General features: G+C 44.0%; 1 protein-coding gene across 1 annotated transcript; it reads right to left on the bottom strand.

Moving 5' to 3' along the window:
• Nucleotides 1-140: 140 nt before the first annotated feature.
• On the bottom strand, nt 141-24,227 carry DYNC1LI2 (dynein cytoplasmic 1 light intermediate chain 2). Its single transcript, XM_045534006.1, has 13 exons — nt 24,038-24,227; nt 23,805-23,878; nt 21,413-21,529; nt 16,916-17,146; nt 12,403-12,572; nt 11,146-11,239; nt 10,128-10,263; nt 7,918-8,029; nt 7,246-7,305; nt 6,504-6,545; nt 5,979-6,096; nt 4,991-5,107; nt 141-3,113 (listed from the first exon to the last, which is right to left on the bottom strand). The coding sequence occupies exons 1-13, from the start codon at nt 24,142-24,144 to the stop codon at nt 3,013-3,015; spliced, it is 1,479 nt and encodes a 492-aa protein (XP_045389962.1). The 5' UTR covers nt 24,145-24,227; the 3' UTR covers nt 141-3,012.
• Nucleotides 24,228-24,485: the final 258 nt, after the last annotated feature.

The raw sequence follows: 24,485 nt of genomic DNA, 5'->3' as shown, positions 1-24,485 counted from the left end.
CTATTCTTTCCAGAATCTCTGATAATTTCAAGTAAGAGAGGAAACCATTTTTAGCTACATGATCAGATACCCCATATGAATAGCTGACAGTTCAATGTTTCTCCAATGGGATGATTTATCACAAAGAAAGTCACCAAAAATTGTAAGCAGTCTGGATTCGTGTTTATTGAAGCCAGTAATTAGAGACATCTTTTTTTTCCAGCACTAGAAAGCAAGGTTCCACATGACTGCATACTGCACCCAGATAGAGCCACACCCCTGGACTAAGGCTGGTGGGGGATAATCTGCAGTCCTAATTTTAAGTTAAAAACACCAATAAACTTAGTATATAGACGACAGTGAACTTTCACTTACAGCATCAACATTGTTAAGGTCATGATGTACAGAGCAGTCACTTTCAACTTCATTAAATTAATAAAACACGACAATGTCTTCAGTTTAAACACTGATTTTAAAATGCCAATCAAAAGTGCAAACAAAATAAAATACTCTAGCAGCATACCTGTTGCAATTTTAGGAAAGACCAATTCATGGCCTTTATCTGGGCCACATCTTCAAGGCTGGGCTTATTTTTCTTTGATTTTTTTGTTTTAAAGACAAACAGCAGATGTAACCACTATAATGTGTATAAATAGTCATAAAATTGTCTTTAACAGTCTACCATATAAGTGTGTTCTGTAAATAAAATGGATTTTACTTTAAAAAGTAAAGGCTGTTCATTATTTGGCCTTTGGTTCCAATGCTTGAAAGCCCCAAAATAACACAAATCATCTCCCCTCCTCCCACCCCCCAAAAAGAACCCTGTAGCTCCCCAAAGCTGGTAGACTTTGGCAACCACTGAGTACATGACACTATGTATCAGTTTCTTCTGATACTAGGAGCATCTACTTGTCATGAGAAGATAAAAGTGGTCTCCAAGAAACCTTCCTTCACAAGACAGGTGTCTTAGCATTTCATCAGTTTTAGTACATTTTATATTGACACAAAAAGTGCTTATCAGTTCAAATGATAAAAATAAACAAAAATTAAAATTTTGCATTAGAATTTAAAATCACACCGTATCCCTCTTAGGCATGTGCCTTTCCAAGAATTCCTTCTTGTTTCTGAGGTTGCTCATTTTGCCCCAGCTGCTAGAGAGGGATTAAATGACGCCACCTTTAGTGTGGCCACAAGCTGTATGATGACATCTATTGGTCACTACACCACGACTCTCATTCCACGGTCAGTTGACTGTCATTACCTAGACAACCTGGTAATTGGAAGCCACAATACATTTGTTTAAAACAAAAACTGAATTAAAAAAGGAAAAAATAGTGTATTTCAACAAAACTGGCACAAGAAACATGTTTTTGTTTGTCAGAAAGGCAAGTAAATACTTAGCTTTCTCCTCAACAGTGTTCAGACCTTTGCTAAAGCAATTCAAGACAGTCTTAAGAGTCTTGTTATACAACAAAGGAGATAGATTTAAGTTATGCCCAGTACTATGTTAGTGGTCAGTCAAATCTGGTATGTAAAAGTAATGACATTAGGGAAGTTATGCTCGACACAGTACAACAAACATTCATATAAAAAAGTAAACTCCACATAGTGAACTGTGGTTTTTTTCCCTTGGTTTGACAACAAAATTTTATACATTAACTTCATGGTAGTGTTTGCATTTAAATGCTCTGTGTCATATATAAAATTAAAAGTGCCATTTCAAATCCACAGAAGTCATTTCCAGGATCGTGGTGTGACATGACAACGTGCATGAATATGCCCTAAGTGGGGAGACACCCGAAACTCTTATTTCCGTAAGAAAAAAAAAGACCACTACATTTTATGAAAAACACTTAAGAGAAATGTGTCATTTCCATTTTCAATATAAAACATTCACACTTATTTGTCCATCTGATAGCATGATCAGACCAGGGAGCTAGGACAAGACCCTCCTGAATCACTGGAACTCTGTGAAGATTTCCACGGACTGTAAGGCAGGGACTGGTGCAAGCCAATTAACCAGAGTGCAATCACATTAAAAACCTCCCCCAAACTTTCTGTACCACATTGCATTATGGCAAAATGAGAGGTCAATTACCCATTTTCTATTAGTAGGCCAGTCTGTGGTAGTAAAAAAAAAAAAAAAAAATTTAATTTAAAAAAACAAAGCAAAACAGGAGCTATTTAAAAAAACACAATTCAAAGTAAACTAATTTTGTAACTGCTGACTTTGAACCTACCCCACAGTGACTGTCTGCCCCATACATGGAGCCCAGCACCTCCCATGAGGACAGAGCCTGGGCCAAGCATGTGGGTCCTGGGCAGCTGCCCTTGTTCCCGCCCCTGGGTCGGCTCCACCTGACTCAGGAGCCCCACAATCAACACATCTTTCTTATAAGTTAAAGATGCATTCTGAACAAGTCTAATTCCCATTTTGTTTCGTGTTTAGTTTGGAAATGCTTCTAATTTTAAGTCTTAAACAATGATTTTTCAACTTCTACTGAACACACAGTTTTTACTAACACTGCTCATCTTCTCCTTCCTCCACCTCCCTCAACGTTCAGCTTCCCCACCATCACTTCTCTCATTCCTCCCTTCAGTCTTTCTCTTTCCTGGACTTTCAGCTATTTAATCTGCTTCCCAAGAACAAGTGAATTTGCTAACACGAAACTGGTCAGACTAACCACCATCTGATCAATGATTTCCCAGTCTCATTTGCTCCACCTTGATAGAAAGTGGGCCCTCTTTCTCTCGCTCTACCTTCCCCTCCACAAGAAGCCCAGCTGTACTTGCCTCCCTCGAGAGAGCCATATGCCCAAGAGTCCAAGGGTTATCCTTAACAAAGGGGTCTGACATGTAACCTTCCTAAATGTGCATTTCACACTTGGACAAGCCAATGAAGTTTTTTGTTTTAAGTTCATCTCCCCTGCCCCCAAAAACTGATAGCATGTGCCATATCAGAAAAATCCTGGTCTTAGCAGATCAATATACATAGTTATTTGGTCATTGGACATATGCACTTTTTAAGGAGGGTCAGGCTTCATTTTCTGTTGAAGAGTTTGTTACCATGGAGTCTGGTTTTCGAGTCATTCTATCCAGTTCTTCCTGAACATTTGACAACACAGTCTTTTGCCCTAAAAAAAACAAAAACAAAAAGCAAAGCAGTGATGTGAGAACAGAAGACAACTTTTTTTTCCTTTTTTTATTTTTAAAGATGGGGTCTCATTATGTTGCCCAGGCTGGTCTTGAACTCCTGGCCTCAAGTGATCCTCCCACCTCAGCTAAAGTGCTGGCATTACAGGCATAAGCCACCACACTCAGCTCAGAAAACAGTTTTTTAAAGGGAGAATTTAAAATTATACATACTTCTCTAATCATTTGATGACAGGACCCTCAATAGGAATGAGAAAAGCCTATCTTCATTGCCATAAGGAGATAGACCCTAATGCAGCCCTTCTTAATTCCAAATGTCACAAGTCATTGTTTCCCCAACTACATGACTACTGCCTGACAGGGTATGCCTTTGTGCCAAACACAAGGACCTTTCTGGAAACCTTCTAACCACCCAACCACCAACCCCCAACTCCTGTGCACTCTTACCACCATCTTCCTAGAGGTGGTACCTGAGTTTCAACAATGCAGCAAACTATTTTCTTTGCCCCAGACAAGTGTTTAGGTTTTGTTTCTAATTATTAATACAACACTCTAGACTGACTCACATGGATAGCCTGGAAACATCGTGTTTCAATAAGAATATAAGAATATAGCCAGGACGGGCATGGTGGCTCACGCCTGTAATCCTAGCACTCTAGGAGGCCGAGGCAGGTGGATCATTTGAGCTCAGGAGTTTGAGACCAGCCTGAGCAAGAGCGAGACCCCGTCTCTACTAAAAATAGAAAGAAATTAGCTGAACAACTAAAAATATATAGAAAAAATTAGCCGGGCATGGTGGCGCATGCCTGTAGTCCCAGCTACTCGGGAGGCTGAGGCAGGAGGATTGCTTGAGCCCAGGAGTTTGAGGTTGCTGTGAGCTAGGCTGATGCCCCGGCACTCTAGCCTGGGTAACAGAGTGAGATTCTGTCTCAAAAAAAAAAAAAAAAAAGAATATAGCCAGATAAGTTCAATCCTGCACAAAGTCAGCACTCCTACTTTTCTGCTGTCAAACCACTAACTGAGGCCTGGCAGTGGACCCCTATTTCCCATCAGGGAATAATACCAGCCCACAGCCTGGGCTACCAGACCAGACTCTGAGACTTTAAGAACTCTAGAGCCACTGGAAGCCCAGGCTGCCCCAAGGATGGAGTGATCTCCTGAGGGTCTCCGTTGCCCTGGAAACATCAATTAGGGAAAACACTGTATTAACATACCTTACAGCCAATGGAAAATTGAAAGCAAAGACCCTTTTAAAATGTCCTCCAGCTGCCTGGGAGAATGTGTAATTCTCATGGAACTTGGTTATTTTGTTTCAGAGACCTCCAAGGACAGGTGGGTGGCCACCACAGAGAGGGGTGTGTGTGAGACAAGGAGGGGAACATGATGGAGGAGGAGACAATGACCCTCCAGGGAGACAGCGACGGGTCATAGGCTCCAACTCACAGCAAGATTGGGGACAGTGGAATAAACAAAAATCCTTATAGCATCACAGAAAATTAATTAATAAAATGTCAATGGTACACTCTCTATGGACCATGAACTCCAATGGAGAGAGCTTCTACACCAGGGCCATGTGTATAGTTTAGCCTTTACCTGAACTCACCCAACAGCCAGTTCCCGAGAACCCAAATGTACATAAATCCCACTTTAAATGTGCCAAGCAAACCTGCGTGGTGATATGGTAATCCCACGGAAAGCATGGCAGTCTGCTCAGTATAAAGTGAAGGTCTGCTTCCTTGACTATTCAGAAAGCCCAGGGTCTGTGGGTCAGGTGAAGGCAGACATTCCTATGTGCCTCCACATCCTTCCAGCACTGCTCAACCACAAGAGTCACAGGTCCCTGAGGGCCCTTCTGTACCTGACTTCTTGGCTGTGCTCTGTACCCCACCAGCACCAGGACTTCCAGGAGAGCCTGTCTTTTTACTCAACAGACTGTTGAAGAAGCTGGCCAACACCCCTTCACTTGCGGCATTATCTAAGGAAATATTCAGGAAAAAAAAGTATCACACAAACTGGATGACTTAATTATTAACAAAAATACCCCCTTGTTCTCAGCTTGGAATGAGCCATTTGTGTATATCATTTTCTTAAGATACTGACATAGGATAATAATATTCAGTTACTATGCATCCTTATACATGGCTACTGCAGAGGCTAATTATGTGTTAGCATGATTACCAAGTGGAAACATGTTTACATTCCCCACCTACTGGGGGGCAGAATAGATCTACATCATCTCCCTGTCCATGAGGCAGTGCTTTTCAAAGTTGTATGAGCCCTTAACACTCCAAACCTGCTGTGAAAAGCTCACATCCTGAATAGAAGACACTCATCGAATAACTAAAAACTACATAAAACTTTGTTTTGACTGTTTTGTTGTGGCCAATATCTTTGGGTATCACTAAGCCACTGGGATAATGGCTAAATAAGTAATTGAGCTTGACAAGAAAAGTGAAGGGGGAAAAAAATCCCACACTTCATAAATAGTAATAACGTAGTAGTTTATAATATAAACATGATGAGAAACAAGACAAAGGATTCAAAATACACATTTTTAAGTGACTTCCTATTTTGTATTCTTCTCTGAAGGAATCTGCAGGGCCAAACTGAGGTCTCACAAAAAGCCAGGCGCACGGGCCACTGATTCCAACAAGCACACAGGCCCTGGTCTCTACCAACCACGAACCTCCTGCCTTTGGAAGAGGAGAAGTGGAAAGCAGCTCTTACTGGGGAAGAGCACAGCACAGCTTTCATGGGTCTCTACCTTACTTACAGCCTTGGCCACTCGGCCCCGGCATGGCTCAGGCCTAGGACTGAACTCCTCCCCACAGACTCATGATACCTACTTTTGATGTTTGGGTCCGGCTTCTTTACTGATGTGCCTGGAGAGGCGCTAGGCACAGTAGCGGGCCCACCCCGGCCCTGGGTCCTTGGAGAGCCAGAGGGTCCTCTTGCAGGGGATTCCTAAGTCCGAAACCAGCTCAGGTCACACACAGGCATAAAAATAACAAGTACATATTCCAAAAATGAAGACATGCTTCTGCAGGATATTTTTCACAGGCTACAGTGCAGGACCGGAAGTTTGCTCTCAGCTCAGGCCCTTTCTAGATCTGTTTCTCCTGAGAGAAAGATATCAAGATAACGACAACGACAGCTCACTCTAATTCCCAGTTACATTCCTTCATCAGACATTTCCTGAGTTTCTACTATGAGTTTCTACTATGTTCCTGGCCATGGGCCTTTAGAGAAACCAAATTCCCTTTGAAAATATGAAAGCCCACACAATTATAAGCTCTCACAAATAATGGTATAAAGTTGGAAGACACCCACAACACTGGGCCTTCACCCTCTGTTTAGGGTAAGGTACTCACGGAGGCTCTCGTGGGCGTGGCTGGCTGCTTGGCAAGGAGTGACTGCAAAGAGAGGGACAAACTGGCCATTAACCAAGGCCTGCAGAGTGCACTGAAGGTCTGGAGAAAAACTTACTCCAAGTATTCCACTAGAGGGCACCATTAACAACCACCAACTCCTATGTTTTACATTATAAATGCAAAAAAACTTAAATTAAGCAATTTGGTATATGGTGAAAAAAATACTCTAAGTAACCAGTTTTGAAGCTAAGGAAGCAAGCAGAGCACAGAAAGGAGGAATAGTTGAAAAAAGAACTGCCAAAACCCCCTGCTGACCTGCCTGTAAATCAGCCAGACCCATGACAGGTCTACAATAGTCCAGGCGAAAGAAAAATGTCAGATGGGGTTGGCATTCTGAACTGTCAGCTGGGGAAGTTATTCTCCTCACCTGCAAAATGGGCGCTACCTGCACGGGCTGTGTAGGACTATATGAAATAATGGAAGCAAGGTAAAACCTGCCTTTCCAGGGAAAGAGCACTAAAACAGATACTAAGCCTATCCCTGTAGGAAGACTGCAAGGCAGGCAAGCGGTCCAACCCCTACTAAGCTTAGAGACAGGAGTGAATGAGAAGGCAGCCTATCTCAACCCCTATACCATTACCAGCTCTGTGTGAGTCCCACATGCAGACACTCGCAACCCTGCCCTAGGAACTGGCATTTCATGCGTGAGAAGGCCTCTGTCTACCCTCACTGGTCTTCTTACCTGTTGCTTCATTAGGAACACCTGCTCATCCTCTGCTGCCAACTCTTTGTCGTGAACCAGCTGTGAAGCAACACACATATTTGTGGCCATGAGCCAAGAACACTCCCAACTACTGTCAAAATTCATGTTGAAAGGAGAACCTTGGGCTCAGGCCTCAACATGGGTCTCAGAGATCCCTGCTGAGACTGTAGAGTTACATTTTTATGGTCTGGCACAGACCTTTTCCCAAAACCAGCTGTGGCATGTGGCCAAGTGGCATTTTTTTAAGTCTGGCAGGTTCTAAACAACACCTTCCAGATCAGGGTCTACAGGAGATCACACAAGTGAAGGGATCTAGTAATAGTAAGTCAGAGGCGGCACTGGCAGGACTCAATGGGAAACACCACCCAACTCCACGTGGGCACTCCAACCACCCCGCCACCCTGAGGCATTCACGTAACACCAGACCTCATTTAAAGAGCAACAAAAAGGCTCTTGGGTTACTTTTTTCCCCTCAAAGTGGTAAAATGTGTAAGACCTGTTTCTTTATAGGTTTCTTTTCCCATTAAAAAAATACTTAAACTCCTTTTCCTCCTATTCTTTCTTTCTCTTCTTTCTTTCTTTTTTTTTTTTTTTGACATTAAAGAAGAAAAAAAAAAACACCTGAACTCTTAAAGTGACTGATTTGGGTACCTTTCTCACAGGAGGTTTCACAATAAAGTCTTCATATGCATCTTCTGGCTTCACAGTTGTGAAATTTTCATGTAAAATAGCTATTTTCTTTTCATTGTCCCAGCCTGCAGGTCTAAAGACAAAGAGGACTGACTTGCTTTTCCCAGGACTGCCTTACAGCACACTCAGGGCACATTTGGGGTTAGAGAGGACTCCTGGGTAAGATGTTGTCCGACTAGATCTGGTTTGTAGTTGCTGAGGGTGGCTTGCAGCTTTTGGTAGATAACCCAAAACTCACTGCAGGATAACTCATCCTATCAACACACAGGTCCTCCTCCATCCTGAGTTCATAGCCCCAAGGCTTAAGGAGCCAGTATGAAATCTGATTGACTCCACATGCTGCCCCACTGGAAGCTCTCCCACAACTCCACCTGGAAGAGCAAGGACACAATGGGGCCCTGTTCTGACACAGGGCAGAGGTCAGGATGGGACTGTTTCTCTTGGGCTTTGGCATGGAGGCTCCCCTCCTATAGGTTGTTTGTTTTTCTGAGAACTCTACCAACACTGATTATCCTGTGGATTGGTTCATTAATTTTGCTTGTGTGGGAAGATGTGCCCTGGAGCCAAGGGGCAACTAGGGCCTGTGTCTATCCTGGGCCCCAAACCAAAGGGGCACAAGGAGTCATTGTGGCTCCTACATGGGTGCTGCTCACCTCAATAACAAAAGGTAAGAGGGTACCCAGGTTCTGTTAAGCTGCAGCCCAGGGTTCCCACCTGAATCTCTTAAAGATAGCAACCATAAAATGTCCTATATGACACACTTCTGAACTTAAGCAGCTCTGAAAGATGGCAAGTGATTGTTCTCATGGGCCTCTCATTCTCCATCTGACTCCTGCTCCACAGCTCTACAACCAAGAGGGTGCTTAGCCAGGACGCTCCACCCAAACAGCCTTGTTGACTTTAGCAGTCCCCAGATAGGCAACTACCAAGAGGACCAAAGGTGCAAAGGGATAGAGCATGATCAAGATACTGCCATGACCCACACAGCCTTCAGAAGCTGTGAGACGGTTCTCTACTCCAGACCACCTCCAAATCCAACCAATCTCCCTGCTCCTCCCGATCACATGAGATTTGGGCACTAAGTGGTTCCAAGAACACACCACTCACTGAGCTTGTGCCTTTGGTGCCTGTCTGACTGCTCTGGACAGTTCTCTAAAATCAGGCCATGCCTATAGGTATGCTGTCTTTAAGAAGCCCAGGTAAGGCTCGCCTTGAATGTGCAGGAGGCAGCCTACTCAGTTCCCTAACAGCTCCTGGCTTTCACGCTTCTAGCCTCTAGTGGACTGGTCCTCCCACCCCCACTTCTAGTCTGCCTAGGATACATCACTCATCTTCAGCATCCCCCTCTCTGTCCTCCCTGCCACACTTCCTCCACTACCCCATCACTGCCCTTCCCCTCCTGAGCTGTATGTGTGTCCCCTACAGTGCCATGTGCAAGGACCACATATCATTCATTCATTTCTGTGTCCAGCGGAGAACCTAGGCAGTGATGAGTAAGGTTTGCTGAATGAAAAAATACAATTCTTTTTTAAGTCAAGAGGATATCTAAGCCCTGAATATCGATCTGCTAACACAAGTCTTGTCAGAGACCACAGCTTCACCATCTATGCATCCAGCAACATTTATGATTCTCCAGTGAGAGAAAGATAGAAACTCTGGAAAACAGGTGTCCAAGTCTTTGTCAAGGAGAATCAACCCCAGTGACTCCCAAAATGTGAAATGCCAGAAACACAATAAGCACTCAGTACAGGCACAGCCCACGCCAACAGGGATGCCGAGAAAGCAGATGCTTTAACAGAAGACATTCAAGATCCCAAAGTACAATTCCCCATACTTCCCCCTCAGCCAGCATTTTACCAGAGTTGACAGTAAGTGCCCAAAAGGGCTGGCTTAAGTTTTGGCAACTTGTGCTCAATGAAGAAAGGCAGAAGCCCTGACCACACCACTCACTTCCTTCAGGAAGAATGCCTCATAATCCGGAAAGGAGCAGAGAGGGAAGGCTGGGTGTATCTGTCACCAGTGAGCACCGCCCAAGCACTTTACCCAAAGACAGCAAAAGAGCCGGCTGTATAAGACACTGACAGAAGGATTCTTACTTAAAAGGGTAAAATGTAAAAAGCAAATGTATCATAAAGAGAAGACTTTGAAAGCATCACCTCTAAACAACTTACATAAAAACGGCATCCTTTTCCACAACTAAGGCAGGTGTGGTAAAGTGGAAACCATAAGTTTTATGAACAATATACTTAAACAACAAGTCGAGGTTTTTCTCTTCCTTCACTGATGTATAAATCAAGGCAGCTCCATCTAATCAACTTGCTTAAGGAAAACCAATTCACTGCAGGAGGAGACAAAATCAAACACATACAAGCAAAATCCTCGAAGGACTACTCACAAGTTCATCAGTTTTTGATCAATACATGAGCAACAGAAACTATTACAATTTTTAAAATTACAAAGGTAATATTAACTGTAGCAGACGAACCAAGTCAAAAGGACAAAACATGCTGACGCTAGAGGGTTACATAGTTCTTTTTTTTAACACGTGAACTGTTGTCTTGGTCCCTTAGGCTACTTCCCAAGTCAAGTTAATGGCTTAGGCTAGCCCAGGAAAATACCCTCACAGTATCAAGGTACACAGATTCCTTCCCAGGCAGATGCTCAAATATGACCAAGTTTATCATTAAACACACTTTTTATGAGAAATGGGTGCTAAGAAGCTAATGGGCCCACAGGAAACAGTAAGAACCCATCCCTCACCCCCGCTCCAGGGTGTGAGACTAGGGCACCGACTATTATTAGCTTTTTTTTTTTTTTTTTTGAGACAGAGTCTCACTCTCTTGCCTGTGCTAGAGTGCCGTGGCCTCAGCCTAGCTCACAGCAACCTCAAACTCCTGGGCTCAAGCGATCCTCCTGCCTCAGCCTCCCTGGTAGCTGGGACTACAGGCACGCACCACCATGCCCAGTTAATTTTTTTTATTTTTAGTTGTTTGGCTAAACAACTAAGCGAGACTCTGTCACCAAAAAAAAAAAGGTAGGCACGAGTTAATATAAAACTAGTAAAAAGATATATACAATTTCTGCCTGGCAGAAGACTATTCTGGGTTCAGGAGGTACTTTATCTCTTTGAAGATGCCCCATCTGGAGGGAAGCCTGAGCCCCAGGCCCCACCCAATCCCCCAAGGATACACTGGAGGCAGAACCTCCGCAGGTGCGACTGGATGAAGTCCAAATGCTCATCCCTGTAATCATGCTCCTTCTCCAGGACGCTCACTGCATCACACTGCAGGGAAGACAGAAAAAGAGTCCTCTTTTTGCCCCTGTGGTTGCTGAAGATGGGAACAGCATCTTCTTAAGAAATAAAGTATCACAGCTCCAAAGAAGAAAGCCATAGTCAAGGGTCCAAGCATTAATTAGAGAAGAGTAAAAAAGAAGTAGAGATTTTTCTCTTTCATCTTGGGCCTTAGTTTCTTTATCTGTAAAGTAGGGATATAATAGGCCTCATCACCGCACAGCTGCTCTAAACATCAAACAAGGTTACATCAGGAGACAGGCCCACGGGACACAGCTGTGCACTCTACGCCACAGGGCTCTGTTCTCAAGAACAGGACGAGAATGGCACATCCTAAAGTTGGGCAGAATAAAATACTTTTGGAAACCAAAATGTTATCTTACACAACAGATACAACTTTATTTCTCTATAACTGAATTTGATTTCTATTCCCACCTCATCATTCTACTTTTTTTTTTTTTTGAGACAGAGTCTCACTTTGTTGCCCGGGCTAGAGTGAGTGCCGTGGCGTCAGCCTAGCTCACAGCAACCTCAAACTCCTGGGCTTAAGTGATCCTACTGCCTCAGCCTCCCGAGTAGCTGGGACTACAGACATGCGCCACCATGCCCGGCTAATTTTTTCTATATATATTTTTAGTTGGCCAGATAATTTTTTTATTTCTATTTTTAGTAGAGAGGGGGTCTCGCCCAGGCCAGTCTTGAACTCCTGACCTCGAGCATCCACCCGCCTCGGCCTCCCAGAGGGCTAGGATTACAGGCGTGAGCCACCGCGCCCGGCCTCATCATTCTACTTTTTCACCATCAGTTTGGACCAGAATAATCAGGGGTGGGGAACCTGCAGCCCCACCCCTGGATGAGATGAACCGGTTTACACAGCCTTAAGAAAACTGCTTTTAGTTCTGAGTTTGAAAGTCAACGGTGCTTCACAGAGAGATTAACCCAGGCCATGAGCAAACTGAGTGATGCCATGTTTCCAGCACCAATAGTAAATGACCATATTTTCTATCCTGACATATTCAGTGTACCTTAATAAATGCCGAATAAGCCTAATTCTCCCTTGGGAAGAAATTTCATCAAAGTTTCTCAAACTTTCTTTCTGACAGTGATCGTTCACTGGCCAAACCCAGCCAAGCTTATAATTCCCTGGCACGCACCTTTGTACACACCACCAACACCGGGATCCCCAGGTTATGAGTCAGCACGTTATCACCCAGAGGCAGGGCAACATTTTCTTCATCTGAGCCTGAGGTCAGAGGGCCTCTCCTCTGCGGGGAACCTTGACAACCTTCTTCAGGCTCGATATAGTCTTGAAAATCTTTTACAACTACAGAGGAAAAAGGAATAAAAATTATATACACACACAAATAAAAATACACATTAGCTTTAGAACACTGAAAAAGGCAGTAAGAAGCATAAAACATAAGCAGTCATGTGTGACAAAATTCCCACTCGCACCTAACTCCAGTATTAAGGATCTGGGGATGGTGATGCAAAATGCCAATTCTGACATATTCAGTCTGAGCTTTGTAACATCAAAGCAGCCAAGACTTTCCCCAGAACATCCTTAATTGCATCCAACTCCTATAGATGTTTTCAAAAAAATTCTAAGGCTTAAATGTTCCTACTATGAAAAAACCACTTTTCTTATATATCTGACATTTTCAAAATACCTGAATAGTTGAACTGTGTCACTTCAACACAGGCAACCGTCAGAAATAGCTGTAAGTTAAAAAAATCATCAGAGTCCTCATTAGAAATGCTTAGTAAAACAACTTGAATTCCTCAAGAGCATCCTATTTCCACACGGTTGAGGTATGTCAGCACTGAGTAACCAGGCTGGACTTGCCCAGCACCAGATGCATTTCTTCTTTATCCTCCCTCTTGTGGACTCAAGACTCATCTTTAGGGACTCCTTAGTCACATGTACAGTGTTCATGGGTTGTTCCTGCTTAAGGTAAGAAAGGGTCAGTGGTACAACATCTGCTTCTTGGCACACAACATTCATTACTCCGGCTAAGGAGGGCATTTAAGGTCAGAGTGGTCCATGCCTCAGTTAAGCCAAGTGACCACAAAGCCCATAGATCTGCACCTTTATGTGGGCACTTCAAGGCTCTCGTGTTAAGCCAGAGAACAAGGACATAATGGTTAAAGCTCCTCTGAGTCAGAGGAAAAAGCAGGCAGCTGTACCCTTTCAAGCCCAGTAAGACCAAAGAACCAAAAGGCCTTTTACTCCTACCCAAAACATGCTAAGTAAATGCAAATAACAGGACTGAAGAGGACCTAGAGAAAGGTGCATCTACTCCTTTTCACCCGTAAAACAGGTTTCAAACATTTTAAAACAATAAGCTCTTCTTTACAACGATTTTAGGTTATCATTATAATGAGCTTCTGAAGTTATATGGGAGCTCACTGTCTTTCATATAATATTAGACAAACTGAAAACTGATTAAGCCCTAATGTGTAGATTTGGCAATATTTCATGTCTGCAACTTCTCTTTAATTAATTCATACAACTTCTAATCCACTTAAGTGATCTTTACTTCATTTCAGACAAAAACAGAAGAACTTAACATGGTTGTTGAAGGGTTATTGTTAAAGGAATCAAAGATTCTCTCATTTTCTCTTTAAAAGCATTTTAACACTCTTCAAATCGATGAAAAATATAATGGCTTAACTGCCTGGATAAGCTCTAACCACCCAAGATCTCAAAAGGCACTTAACTGGGGCTCCCCCGACAGAGCAGAGCCTGCAACAGGTTACAGGCAAGCTGAGCTATGGTGGGAGGTGAGGTGTGATGGGCAGCCCAGGCAGCCTGCTCCGTGAACCTCTAGTGCCCAGTATGCTACACAAGCTCTGCTGTATTCTACGTGTGCCATGATGTGAAAATAGTTCGAAAACCCTGGGTTAGACTATTCACACTCCAAAGAAATGACTTAATTGTGGCTGTCCAACAACGGTAGGAATTTTTTTTTAAATAACTTAGCATTTTAGAAAACCATTTGGAAGGCAGAACAAATGTGTATAACATACAAGTAAGTGGAAAAAGGAAGTATTAAAAAAAGTAAGGACTGTGAAATTTGGATAGTAAAATGTGCATTTTCCTTAGGGTATATACATTCAACAGTGTGAACAATTTCTTTCTAGCTAGTGGGATGGCCAGTATTTCACAGCAGGGGACGTCGGGCCACAGGCAGCTTCCCTTCCGCATTGAACGGGAGTGAGTACAGGGAGGAGACTGCAGGGCACTCCACCTGCACTGCTGCTGCCTCTTTCTCATCTTTTCCCTCCTACCTCATTGATTGTTTCCACAGGCCAGAGAAGACCCCAGAGACCTCATAAGGAAGCAAGGGAAGCCCCAGACATAAAGCAGGAAAGGCAAGACTAACTACAAACAAGCACCACCTTCTGGCAGCTCTCAGGATTGCTTTCCCTCTCACTCATGGTTCCTGCACCAAAACAGCTGCCACAGAGCCAGGACCACTGGAGAACCTAACCCTAAAGAGAATGGCCAGCTTTCCAAAATCAGCAGACTGGAGACTGGTGTTGGAATGGAAACCAGGTTACATAACAGCCCTTCACTCATTTAATGTAATACCTAGGGTCCAATTAATCTGGAAAGTGACAGTCCTCTGGACAAGAGGATAGCCAAAGGCTTTAAGGTAACCTAAACCCAGCAATAACAAAGGCACCCTCCAACATGCAACACAAGGGCATCACTCCCATTCCAAACACCTCACAGAAGGGGTGGAGAAAGCAGGGAGGCCCTCAAAAAGTCAATCAGTATAGACAACCAGACATAGACAAGGTTCTGGCGATTGCTAGTTGCCCTCCTTATAATCCAACTGAACTCTGACATTTAAAACACCAAGGCCACCCAGGATAAAGACTACATTTCCCAGCCAACTTAAAAGGCAGCAATCCTGTGTCCCTCAGCCCTTCTTTCCTCTTCCTCCACCCTGCTGCCTGACACACGGATGTGAAGGCTAGAGCTCTAGTTGTTAGGAGGAAGAGAACCACACCCTAGAAATGACAAAGCAATATGCACAAAGGAGCCCGAGTCCTTGAGCTGTATTCTCAGGGCTGTTTTCCAGTCCTGAACTGCTCAGCTCTAAATTCCACTTACAGGAGAGAGAAACCTGTCTTTTTCAAGCCATCTTTATCTCGGGTTTTTCATCACATGCCGCTGAATCTAATCCTAAGTGACACAGACATCAATGACTAAGACCACAAAATAAATTCAGTGTCTCATGGAAACTTAAGCTCACCAGGAGCAGGCACAGGCATTCTGTCCGCTGTATTCTCAGCGCCCAGAACAATACCTGGTACAGGGCAGACACCTTCTCGATCTGGGAAAAAATAGCATCCTCAGCTCAATCTCTCTTTTTTCTGTTTTCACAAATCTTTACAAGGTTATCACTCTAAGAAAACAGGTTCAGAGAACTGAAGTCTCCAACGCATTAACCCACTAATCTGGGTACATAGCTGTATGTGCAGTGGATGGAAAACCGGTCTTCAGCCTCAGAACTATTCTGAGAAGTTGTCTTTAGGATCTTTATTTCAGGGGAAAAAGAGGCATTATCTAGAAAGGTCAGTGGTTGAAGACAGACGAGCTGAGCTGCATAACAATCACTGTAGCACACGTGCGAGTGGCAGGAAAACACACATGCACACAACAGACCAAAGAATGAGATGTTAGTTTTAGCTAATGTGGGACAGAAGCAAGATGAAGTATGGGACAGGAAGACAGACGGCAGGAAATTTGATTTAAAAAGCATATCAAAATTTCTGAAATGTTCTGCCAGGGAGTGTCAAGATCCTGTGTGCCATGCCCCAGAAGCCCTTATTAATTCACTAGAAGGGGTGATGTCATCCTGTGAAAATAAGCCAGGATGGGCCAAGCCTGCCCTGGCCAAGACGGCTGCCGCTGCCCCTCCCATTTCCCTGGCAAGTGGACAGAAGCTGATGTAACTGCACAGAAGCAAGGGAAAGGAAAAACAGGCTTCTGAACCACATTAAGGGGGAAAAAAAACACACCAAACTTCCTGTAATTTGAAAGTTGTTTTCAAAAGGACATGGATGTCCTTAGTCTTAAAATAGCCTTTTCATTTTAATGACCTTCCTATTTCTAACCAAAATCATATATGCTGGATTCCAAAATGAACTGAGGTAGGAGCTGAAAGCTTTGTCTTTCTTTTTTAGCGTTTCCTCTAGGCCTATCAACAACAGGGTCCATAGGGCAGTGGGCTCACCTTGCAGAGATCACAGCAAACCCTCGTACCTTCTGATGCTAACTCAGCAGATAGAGAGTAACACAAAAGCATAAAGACCCACTGAACTGATCATATTCTGAGGAAAGAAGAATTCTTATTTTAAAAGGGAACCAATGAAGATAACAAGGAATATGGATTCGTTTTCTTCAACTATGACACCTGAGTTAAAGATTGCTTTGAATATTTTTTGACCTCTGAATTCATAAGAGCAAATCTGAAATAAATGGTGCACACAAAACACAAACACCACACAAGGGAAACCTCTTGACTGTGAAAAGGAAGGTAGTTAGAACCATCCAAAGAGACTGGTGAATTTTCCAATGAAGAAAATTCTATTTTACAAGCCAAGCAAGGTTGTGATAAAACAGAAAAGCAAAGAAAATTCTATTTTACTTACATTTCCGTTCCAGCTCCCTCATTTCTTCTGGTGGAATTTTCATTTTATCAATGTGCTCACGTAAAACACTAGCCCATTTCTGTAGAGATTCCATCACCGTCCAAGGTCTAGACATGTCTGCAACAAAAATGACCAGGGTCTCTGGCAAGGATTCAGCAGAAACTGCAAACTTCAGCAGGCCTTTGTGGTACAAGTCTCCATCCAAAATCCACACGTTGCAACGCGTGTGATCTGAGAAAAGAAATGAGAAAAGAATGTTATCACCTGTCAAAAAACCATCAGCACAGCTATAACAGACACATTAGGAAGATCTTGAAGGTGATACCCATGAATTTACACAGAATGCAAAATTTATTGATTTGGAGATGAGGTCTTGCTCTGCCACCCAGGCTGGAGTGCAATGCCATGATCATAGCTCATTGCAGCCTTGAACTCCTGCACTCAAGCAATCCTCCCACCTTAGTATCCCGAGTAGCTGGTACTAAAAGTGCATGCCACCATATCTGGCTAATTTTTTCTTTTTTTTTTTAGAGACAGGGGTCTCACTATATTGCCCAGGCGGATCTCAAACTCCTGGTCTCAAGAGATCATTCCACCTCAGCCTCTTGAGTAGCTGGGATTACAGGTGCAAGCCACCTCGACCAGACAGATTGTAAAATTTAGAAATCTAAACCAAAAAGGCCCCAAATGCTCAGTGGACAGCAATTCTTGACCCTGATGAATTATCTAGACTTTAAAATTTAAAAACTACCATAATATTTCAAGTGTCTACATCTAAAAAGATTTCAGCAATGTCTAAGAAGTAAAGAGTGAGGACATCTAAGTTTTCAATAAAAACCAAAAAGACCTAATGTTTACTGGTCAACTGTGCCACAATCTAAATAATCCATTGTCCTAAGATATAAGCAATCTGTGAGGCTGTGGGCTATGCCAAAGAGCCTGTGTTTAAACAAGCCCATCTTGTGTCAGTCACACTAAACAATGTGTTCACATACTACGAATGGTGCCAAAGAGACAGGACCTTTGTATTTAAATGTCAAGATAAAATCATTACTTATATAAATTGAGATAAGAATTACTAGATAGATGCCTAATGATATTAAGGAACTAGTTATTTTTGTTACAATAATAACGTGGTTATGTTTTTTAAAAATCCTTATTTTTTAGACATACTTACAGAAGTATTCATAAATGAAATGACATGATGTCTGAATACCCAGTGGGAGTAAAGGGAATAAAGGGTGAGAGTATAGTTGAAATAAAATTGACCAAGAACTGGTAGTAGCTGAAGCTAGGTGACAGATACACTGTGGCTCATAGCACTAGTCTCTCTACTTTGTATACATTTTTTTCTTTTTTTTTCCAACCACTAAGCCTGTGGGACTAAGTACATATTTTTTGTTTTCTATAACAAAATGTTAAAACACATTCACACAGATGTGCAAGTACTAATATTTAATGAAACATGTGGCACCAAAATCATACCTGGATGATTTAAATGTGGAAGATCATTCTCGAAATTGATAATATATTTTTAGAAATTTTTAGACATCTTTGAGAACTATTTTTTTAAAGTATCTTTGAGAGAAAACTCCTATCATCAAAAATATCATTTCATTCCTTTCCAATAATTCCAACTGTACTTTAAAATCTATCTTCCATTAGCTACCTTTTTTGTCTAATCAATTCATTAACATGCTATAAAAATTATATTCATGACTTTATGTTAAAAATATAAGGAATCTAAAGCTAGCTATACTTTCAAACTCTAATATATTTTAGACAGTCATTTTAGTTTGGGTTCTATGAGCATCCTCAAAAATACTGCTCTGTACCCAAAGTCTGTGGGTTTTAATGCCTACCCATCAGCAGACATGGTTCCTTTTTTCAGCTTCTCTCCCCACTGCCCACTACACATAACTCACCCATGTGCTCAGAGATTATACACACCACATGTAGCATGGGACAGATGCCCCCAATCCTGGAGGCAGAGGTCTTTTGACATGTCATGTCTCACTACAAACCAGGTACAAGCCAGATACTATTTTCTCTACCTGGGTGATCGCCTGCAAAGTGAAGGTGTATATTTATAACCCAGTCACACCACAGTAAAAAAGGCTAGGGCTGAAAGATATATAATTAACCACAGATAAGGACAACTCTTCCATCAAACAGGAACTCACAAGTAGGCGGCTTTAAAAAAAAAAAAATCCTATAAATGCAGAGACCAAGAAGTTTTTAAGGTAAACCTAAAGGAATCTGAAATAGAAGTTAGCATGTACTTCAACTCAAAGACAAGTAAATATGGTTAACACGATGCTTTGGCATGAAATATGCTTATGCCATCTTGAAACAAAAGAGACTACAGAGTTTCACAGAATTATCTAACCATGTTTTGTACTTTCAAAAGAAACAAAAGAGTACTAGAGCTATCACTGTATCTCCAGCACTGTTACACTTGACACACACTATCTCTCATTCTGACAACCTGCAATACAGGCACTGTTACCCCATTCTACACAACTGAGGAAACTCAAGTGCAGAATGGTTAAGTCAGTTACCTGAGATCACACAACCACCAATTACAGGAATGACATTCTGAACCAGTCCTGTCTGGCTCCGAAGCCCAAGCTCTTTCCACAATAACCATGCTGCCCAACAAAGACAGGAAGCAAAAGACATAGACCTATGAGGTCTTCCAGGCCTGGTTCGGGAGCCCCTGAGTCCCAGCCCTACATGCACAGACTCAGTGGGCCTAGATGGGTACCTAAATACCCCTGTCCTTACAGAAGACAGAGCCCTTAGCACTGGGTCTACCTCCTGCCCTCACTTTCACATCCTTCAGGGAAGTTCAGCAAGACAAAGGAAGTGAGGGGAGCAGGAATAAAATCCCAAGGATTCTAAGATGACTGCTAAATTAACATTAATACGGTGTAGGTTTCCAGGCTTTTTTTTTTTTTTAAACTTGAGGAAGAAATTCTTGTCATTGCAGGTGTCAGGACTGACCAGGCATTCTAGGATTTAGAGATGCTGGGCTTCAGAGTCTTACATTTTTTTTGGTTTTTTTTTCCCCCTTAGAAATAGGGTCTCATTCTTGCTCAGCCTGGTCTTGAACTCCTGAGCCCAAGCAATCCTCCCGCCTTGGCCTCCCAGAGTGCTAGGATTACAGCCATGAGCCACTGTGCCCAGCCAGTTTCCAGGTTTTAAAAGAGACCCTTACCCACACTCTCTACTAAACAGCTCCTGGAGACCGCAGAATTAAAGTGCTAGAAAGGACCTTAGTCCAGCAACTTCATTTTAGCAATAAGGAAATGAGGGACCAAAGGCAACAGGATTAGCCTCCCTTATATAATCATCATCATGATCTTTATTGTTTAAGTGAGTAAAGGCAAATATAAAGAAAGTAATTTAACAAATATACTTCATCTTCAGACTATACAGATAACTTACCTACAAATAAAAAAAGACCCAGGCACCAATAATTATTTATTTTAGTCATTCAAAAGTTCTAACATAAAACCTAAAAGATTATAAAGGAGGCATTACTGAGTAGTTGTTAACAAACCTTTTACTTCAATCCAAGTCACAATTATAAAAAAAAAGTTTTAAATTATATGTAACCCTTAAAAAGAGTGTTTACCATGTATTTATTTATTTATTTATTTAGAGATGGGGTCTCCCTGCATATTGCCCAGGCTGGTCTCCAATTCCTGGAATCAAGCAATCCTCCTACCTCAGCCTGCCGAGTAGCTGGGATTAAATGTACATAGCACTGCACCTGGCTACCAAGTGCTTTTAATCATCCTAACTGGGTAGAAACTATTATTACCCCTATTTTAGAAATGAGGAATTAAAGAACATTTTTATCCCTGAGCCTCTACTCTCTCTACCAGAAGAAACACAGGAAATTAGCATTTCTAAATTGTCACAAAGAAACTCAGGAAACTCTCCTGTGAACATATGTTAAACTGTCATCACACTCTGAACCACACCAATTTCAGATTCTCCACTAGAACCAGACAGAGCAACAGTGATACCCAGATCAGTCTGCCAAGCATTTCTTTTATAGAAAACAGAGCTTATAAAAATCTTTCTTACTGGGCCCATAATACCAATTACTCAGGAGGCTAAGGCAGGAAGATCAGCTGAGCCCAGGAATTCAAGACCAGCCTGGGCAACATAGCAAGACCCCATCTTAAAAAAAATCTTTCTCACTACCTTTACATTTATGTGAAACTTTACCTTCAGTATTCCTTTTAAGTGCAGGCTAGTGAGAACAGCTGCTGACAGTTTGATGCTCCATTTTTGCTAACATACTCCATAAAGGAAAGTGGGTGAAGTCTTGCAGAAGACACACACTTCATCTATTCCCTGTGACTAATTCTCTTAGAACTAAACACAAAACTTAGAATGCCTGGTCATGTTGCAGGGGCTGCAGCAAGGAGTCAGAGTCCTGCACACGTCTGTCCCATTATCATGGATCAATGTTTCACTCACCATCTCGGTCCTCATCATGGACACTGAGGTAGAGATACTCGAGGCCTCTTCCTTTTTTGCCATGCTCAGCTCCTTGTAGTTTAGTCATGAGGGTTGTTTTACCAGAACCATCTTCACCTACAGATGATGTTAGCAAGACAAAGGTGCATTGTTTATTCTGGGCTAGGTTGGGGAGTCATTTGCAATGACAAGGAACAACTAAAAACGTCATGCAAACCCTGCTGCTGAGGTCTCACCTGCTTTCATAAACAAAGCAGACCTTGCTGGAAGGGTGGTTGACGGTGTGGGGAGGGGGGACGAAGGGGGACGGTGGGGAGGTGGTAAAGGCAGCAAATTCCAAGATCTAAAATGACATTCTAGGCTGGGCCCTGTGGCTCACGCCTGTAATCCTAGCACTCTGGGAGGCTGAGGTGGGAGGACTGCTTGAGCTCAGGAGTTCAAGACCAGCCTGAGCAAAAGTGAGACCCCATCTCTACTAAAAATAGAAAAATTAGCCAGGCTTCATGATACATGCCTGTAGTCCCAGCTACTCAGGAGGCTGAGGCAGGAAGATCACTTGAGCCCAGGAGTCTGAGGTTGCAGTGAGCTACAATGCCACTGCACTCTACCCAGGATAACAGAATGGACTATGTCTATATATATAAATAGAAAAAATAAAATGACATTCTACTGCAGTTATTCTTACTTCATAAGGGAAGGAACAGGCTGGTCCACAGGCCCTATCTACAATTTATATGACACACATTTGGAAAAGTGAAAGCCAAAGATGGCGTTTCTCAAAAAATAAACTTTTAGCACAAGAAAAGTAAGAAGTACAACTAACCTCAAAGTCCAGGAACTATGAACTTAAAAAGTCTGATCCTCCCCGACAATCATAAAGAATGGAAGTTATTCATTTTCTACTTTAGTACATCTCCTTCATACAGCATTCTGAAGGCTGGGAGACCGAAGTAAATAATTACAGACCTAAACAAAACTCTTAACTACAATCTCAGTAATTATCAAGTGCTTCCTCATCTCCCTCCACCCAACTAACACTGCCCCACCAAATCCCTAAACATCAAGGAGAACCACTATCAACAAATATCACTAGGCATTCCTGGCATTTAATAACATGTAATTACAAAACATGAGAATTGAAAGGCAGTCCACAGATCAAAGACCCCCTTCACCACCCCCAATGTCACTACCTTATTCAGGTTCTCCGCATCCCATCTGGACCAGGGTGAGCACTTGTCAGCCTGACTTCAGTGTCTGCTCATTTTGAGTTACCTGTCACTCTGCAGCCAGTTGTCTATCTAAAACACGGATCTGGTGAACCTGATCCCCCGCTTCCAAGGGTTCTCTATTACCTACCACAACCGTCATCACTTAAGAAAGACCATATACTCTCTCCAAAAACAGGAGGAAAACCCCAAGGCAGCGATTCCCACGAGGACTGCGGAATGGAGGTGAGACAAAAGGCCCTTGAGCATCAGAAGCCTTCAAGAAAAAGCATTAACTCCTTAGCCTTTCACAATCTGCCCGACTTACCAATCACAAGGAGCTTCTAGCAGTTTCCAAACACCACACTCTTGTTACCTCTGTGCCCTTTCATGTTGACACTTATGCTTCAAAACACCCAACCCCTCAATTACCCTCTTTCAACAGCTCCAAGCAGTGTGATGCTCCCACAATAATCTCCCCATGCCTGGCATGGTGTAGTGCAATCACCACCACTCCGTCTCCCACTAGACCGAGATTCTTGTGTAGTGTCTAAGGGATGTCTGTGCTATCCCAGTGCACAGCCCACAGGTCCCACTCAACAAATCGGTTTGCTGTGTGAATGTACACAAATTCCCTCACTTGTATGAGAGGAAACTGAGGCCAGAGACATTAAGAGAGCCGACTCAGGTAATCTAGCAGTAAGGGTTAGAGCAATGCAGGAAAAGTCCCCGATGCTGACTCCCAGGATGCTGACTCCCAGGCCTGCCGTTCTTGTGCAAAGTCCCTAAAACCTCCAACTGTGCAATGCTCATGAGGATCAAGGAACGCTCCCGTGGCATCTCCCCACAGCTCCGAGCCCAGAGCAGCACATTCTCCCGTCTTCTCCACCTAACTTTCTCATCTATTCACTACCCTCTCAGCGACCTCAATTTGGTAACTGTGGAGGCTACAGACGCAGGGAGTCAGGGACGTTGGAAGCAAGGGTGATGTCGCGGCCAACTGACTGAAGGAATGTGCCGACAACCACTCCAACCTCAGGCTGCCAAGCCAGGGTCTACAGGGCCCTCCCAGGCCGAGCGGGTTGCGAGCCGGCAGGGCAGGAAAGGGGGACGCTGGGGCCTCCGGGAGGGGCGCCCGCCTCGCCCACCCCAGCGCCCTGGGGCAACGCCCCGCCGCTGGCGCTCACCGAAGACCAGGATGTTCTTGCCGGACGGCAGCTTGGACCTGGCGCGGGTGGACACTTCGCTCAGAATCGAGGACCTGCGCGACAATGGCAAGGGCGGTCAGCCCCGGGGCCGGTCTGGGATGGCCCGGCCCGCGACGGCCAGTCGGTCCGACGGTCCGACCCAGCGCGGCCGGTCCCCCCCGCCCCGACTATGCCCTCCCCGGCCCGGCCCGGCCGCCCGCCCGCGGCCTCACCATAGGCTCTGGCCCTCCTCTTCCTCACTGGTCAGGTCGCCGGCGGCCGCCACAGCCGGCCCATTGGGGCCCAGCAGCAGCTTCTTCTCCACCCCCACCGGCGCCATCTTGCCAACTGCAGCCACAAAGAGGGCCCTCCCCCGGGCCCGCCGAGGACCCGCGAGGACCCCGGCCGTGCCACCCGCCGCCCGCCGTCCCCGGCAGCGCGGCACCCGCTGCCCGCCGCCCGCGCTTCAGGGGCCGTGGCGTCTAACGAGTCTTTTCCAGGCTGGCGATGTCCCCGAGCTCCTATAGGTCGCGAAGGTGGCGGGCGGCGGTCAGGCGGCCGCCGGGGCAGCCTTGCGTGGGGAGGCGGGCACCGCCCAGACCGATGGCGCACTGGCGGCCTCTGCCGGCCGAGGGGCGCAGCGCAGCATCCCGCCCCACCCGCGGCTCCCGGTGAGCCGCC

The sequence above is a fragment of the Lemur catta genome, chromosome 20, assembly GCF_020740605.2.
Source record: "Lemur catta isolate mLemCat1 chromosome 20, mLemCat1.pri, whole genome shotgun sequence".
Taxonomy (NCBI): Eukaryota; Metazoa; Chordata; class Mammalia; order Primates; family Lemuridae; genus Lemur; species Lemur catta.
Note: the sequence above shows the minus strand (reverse complement) of the source record. Positions and strands in the feature narration are given on the sequence as shown.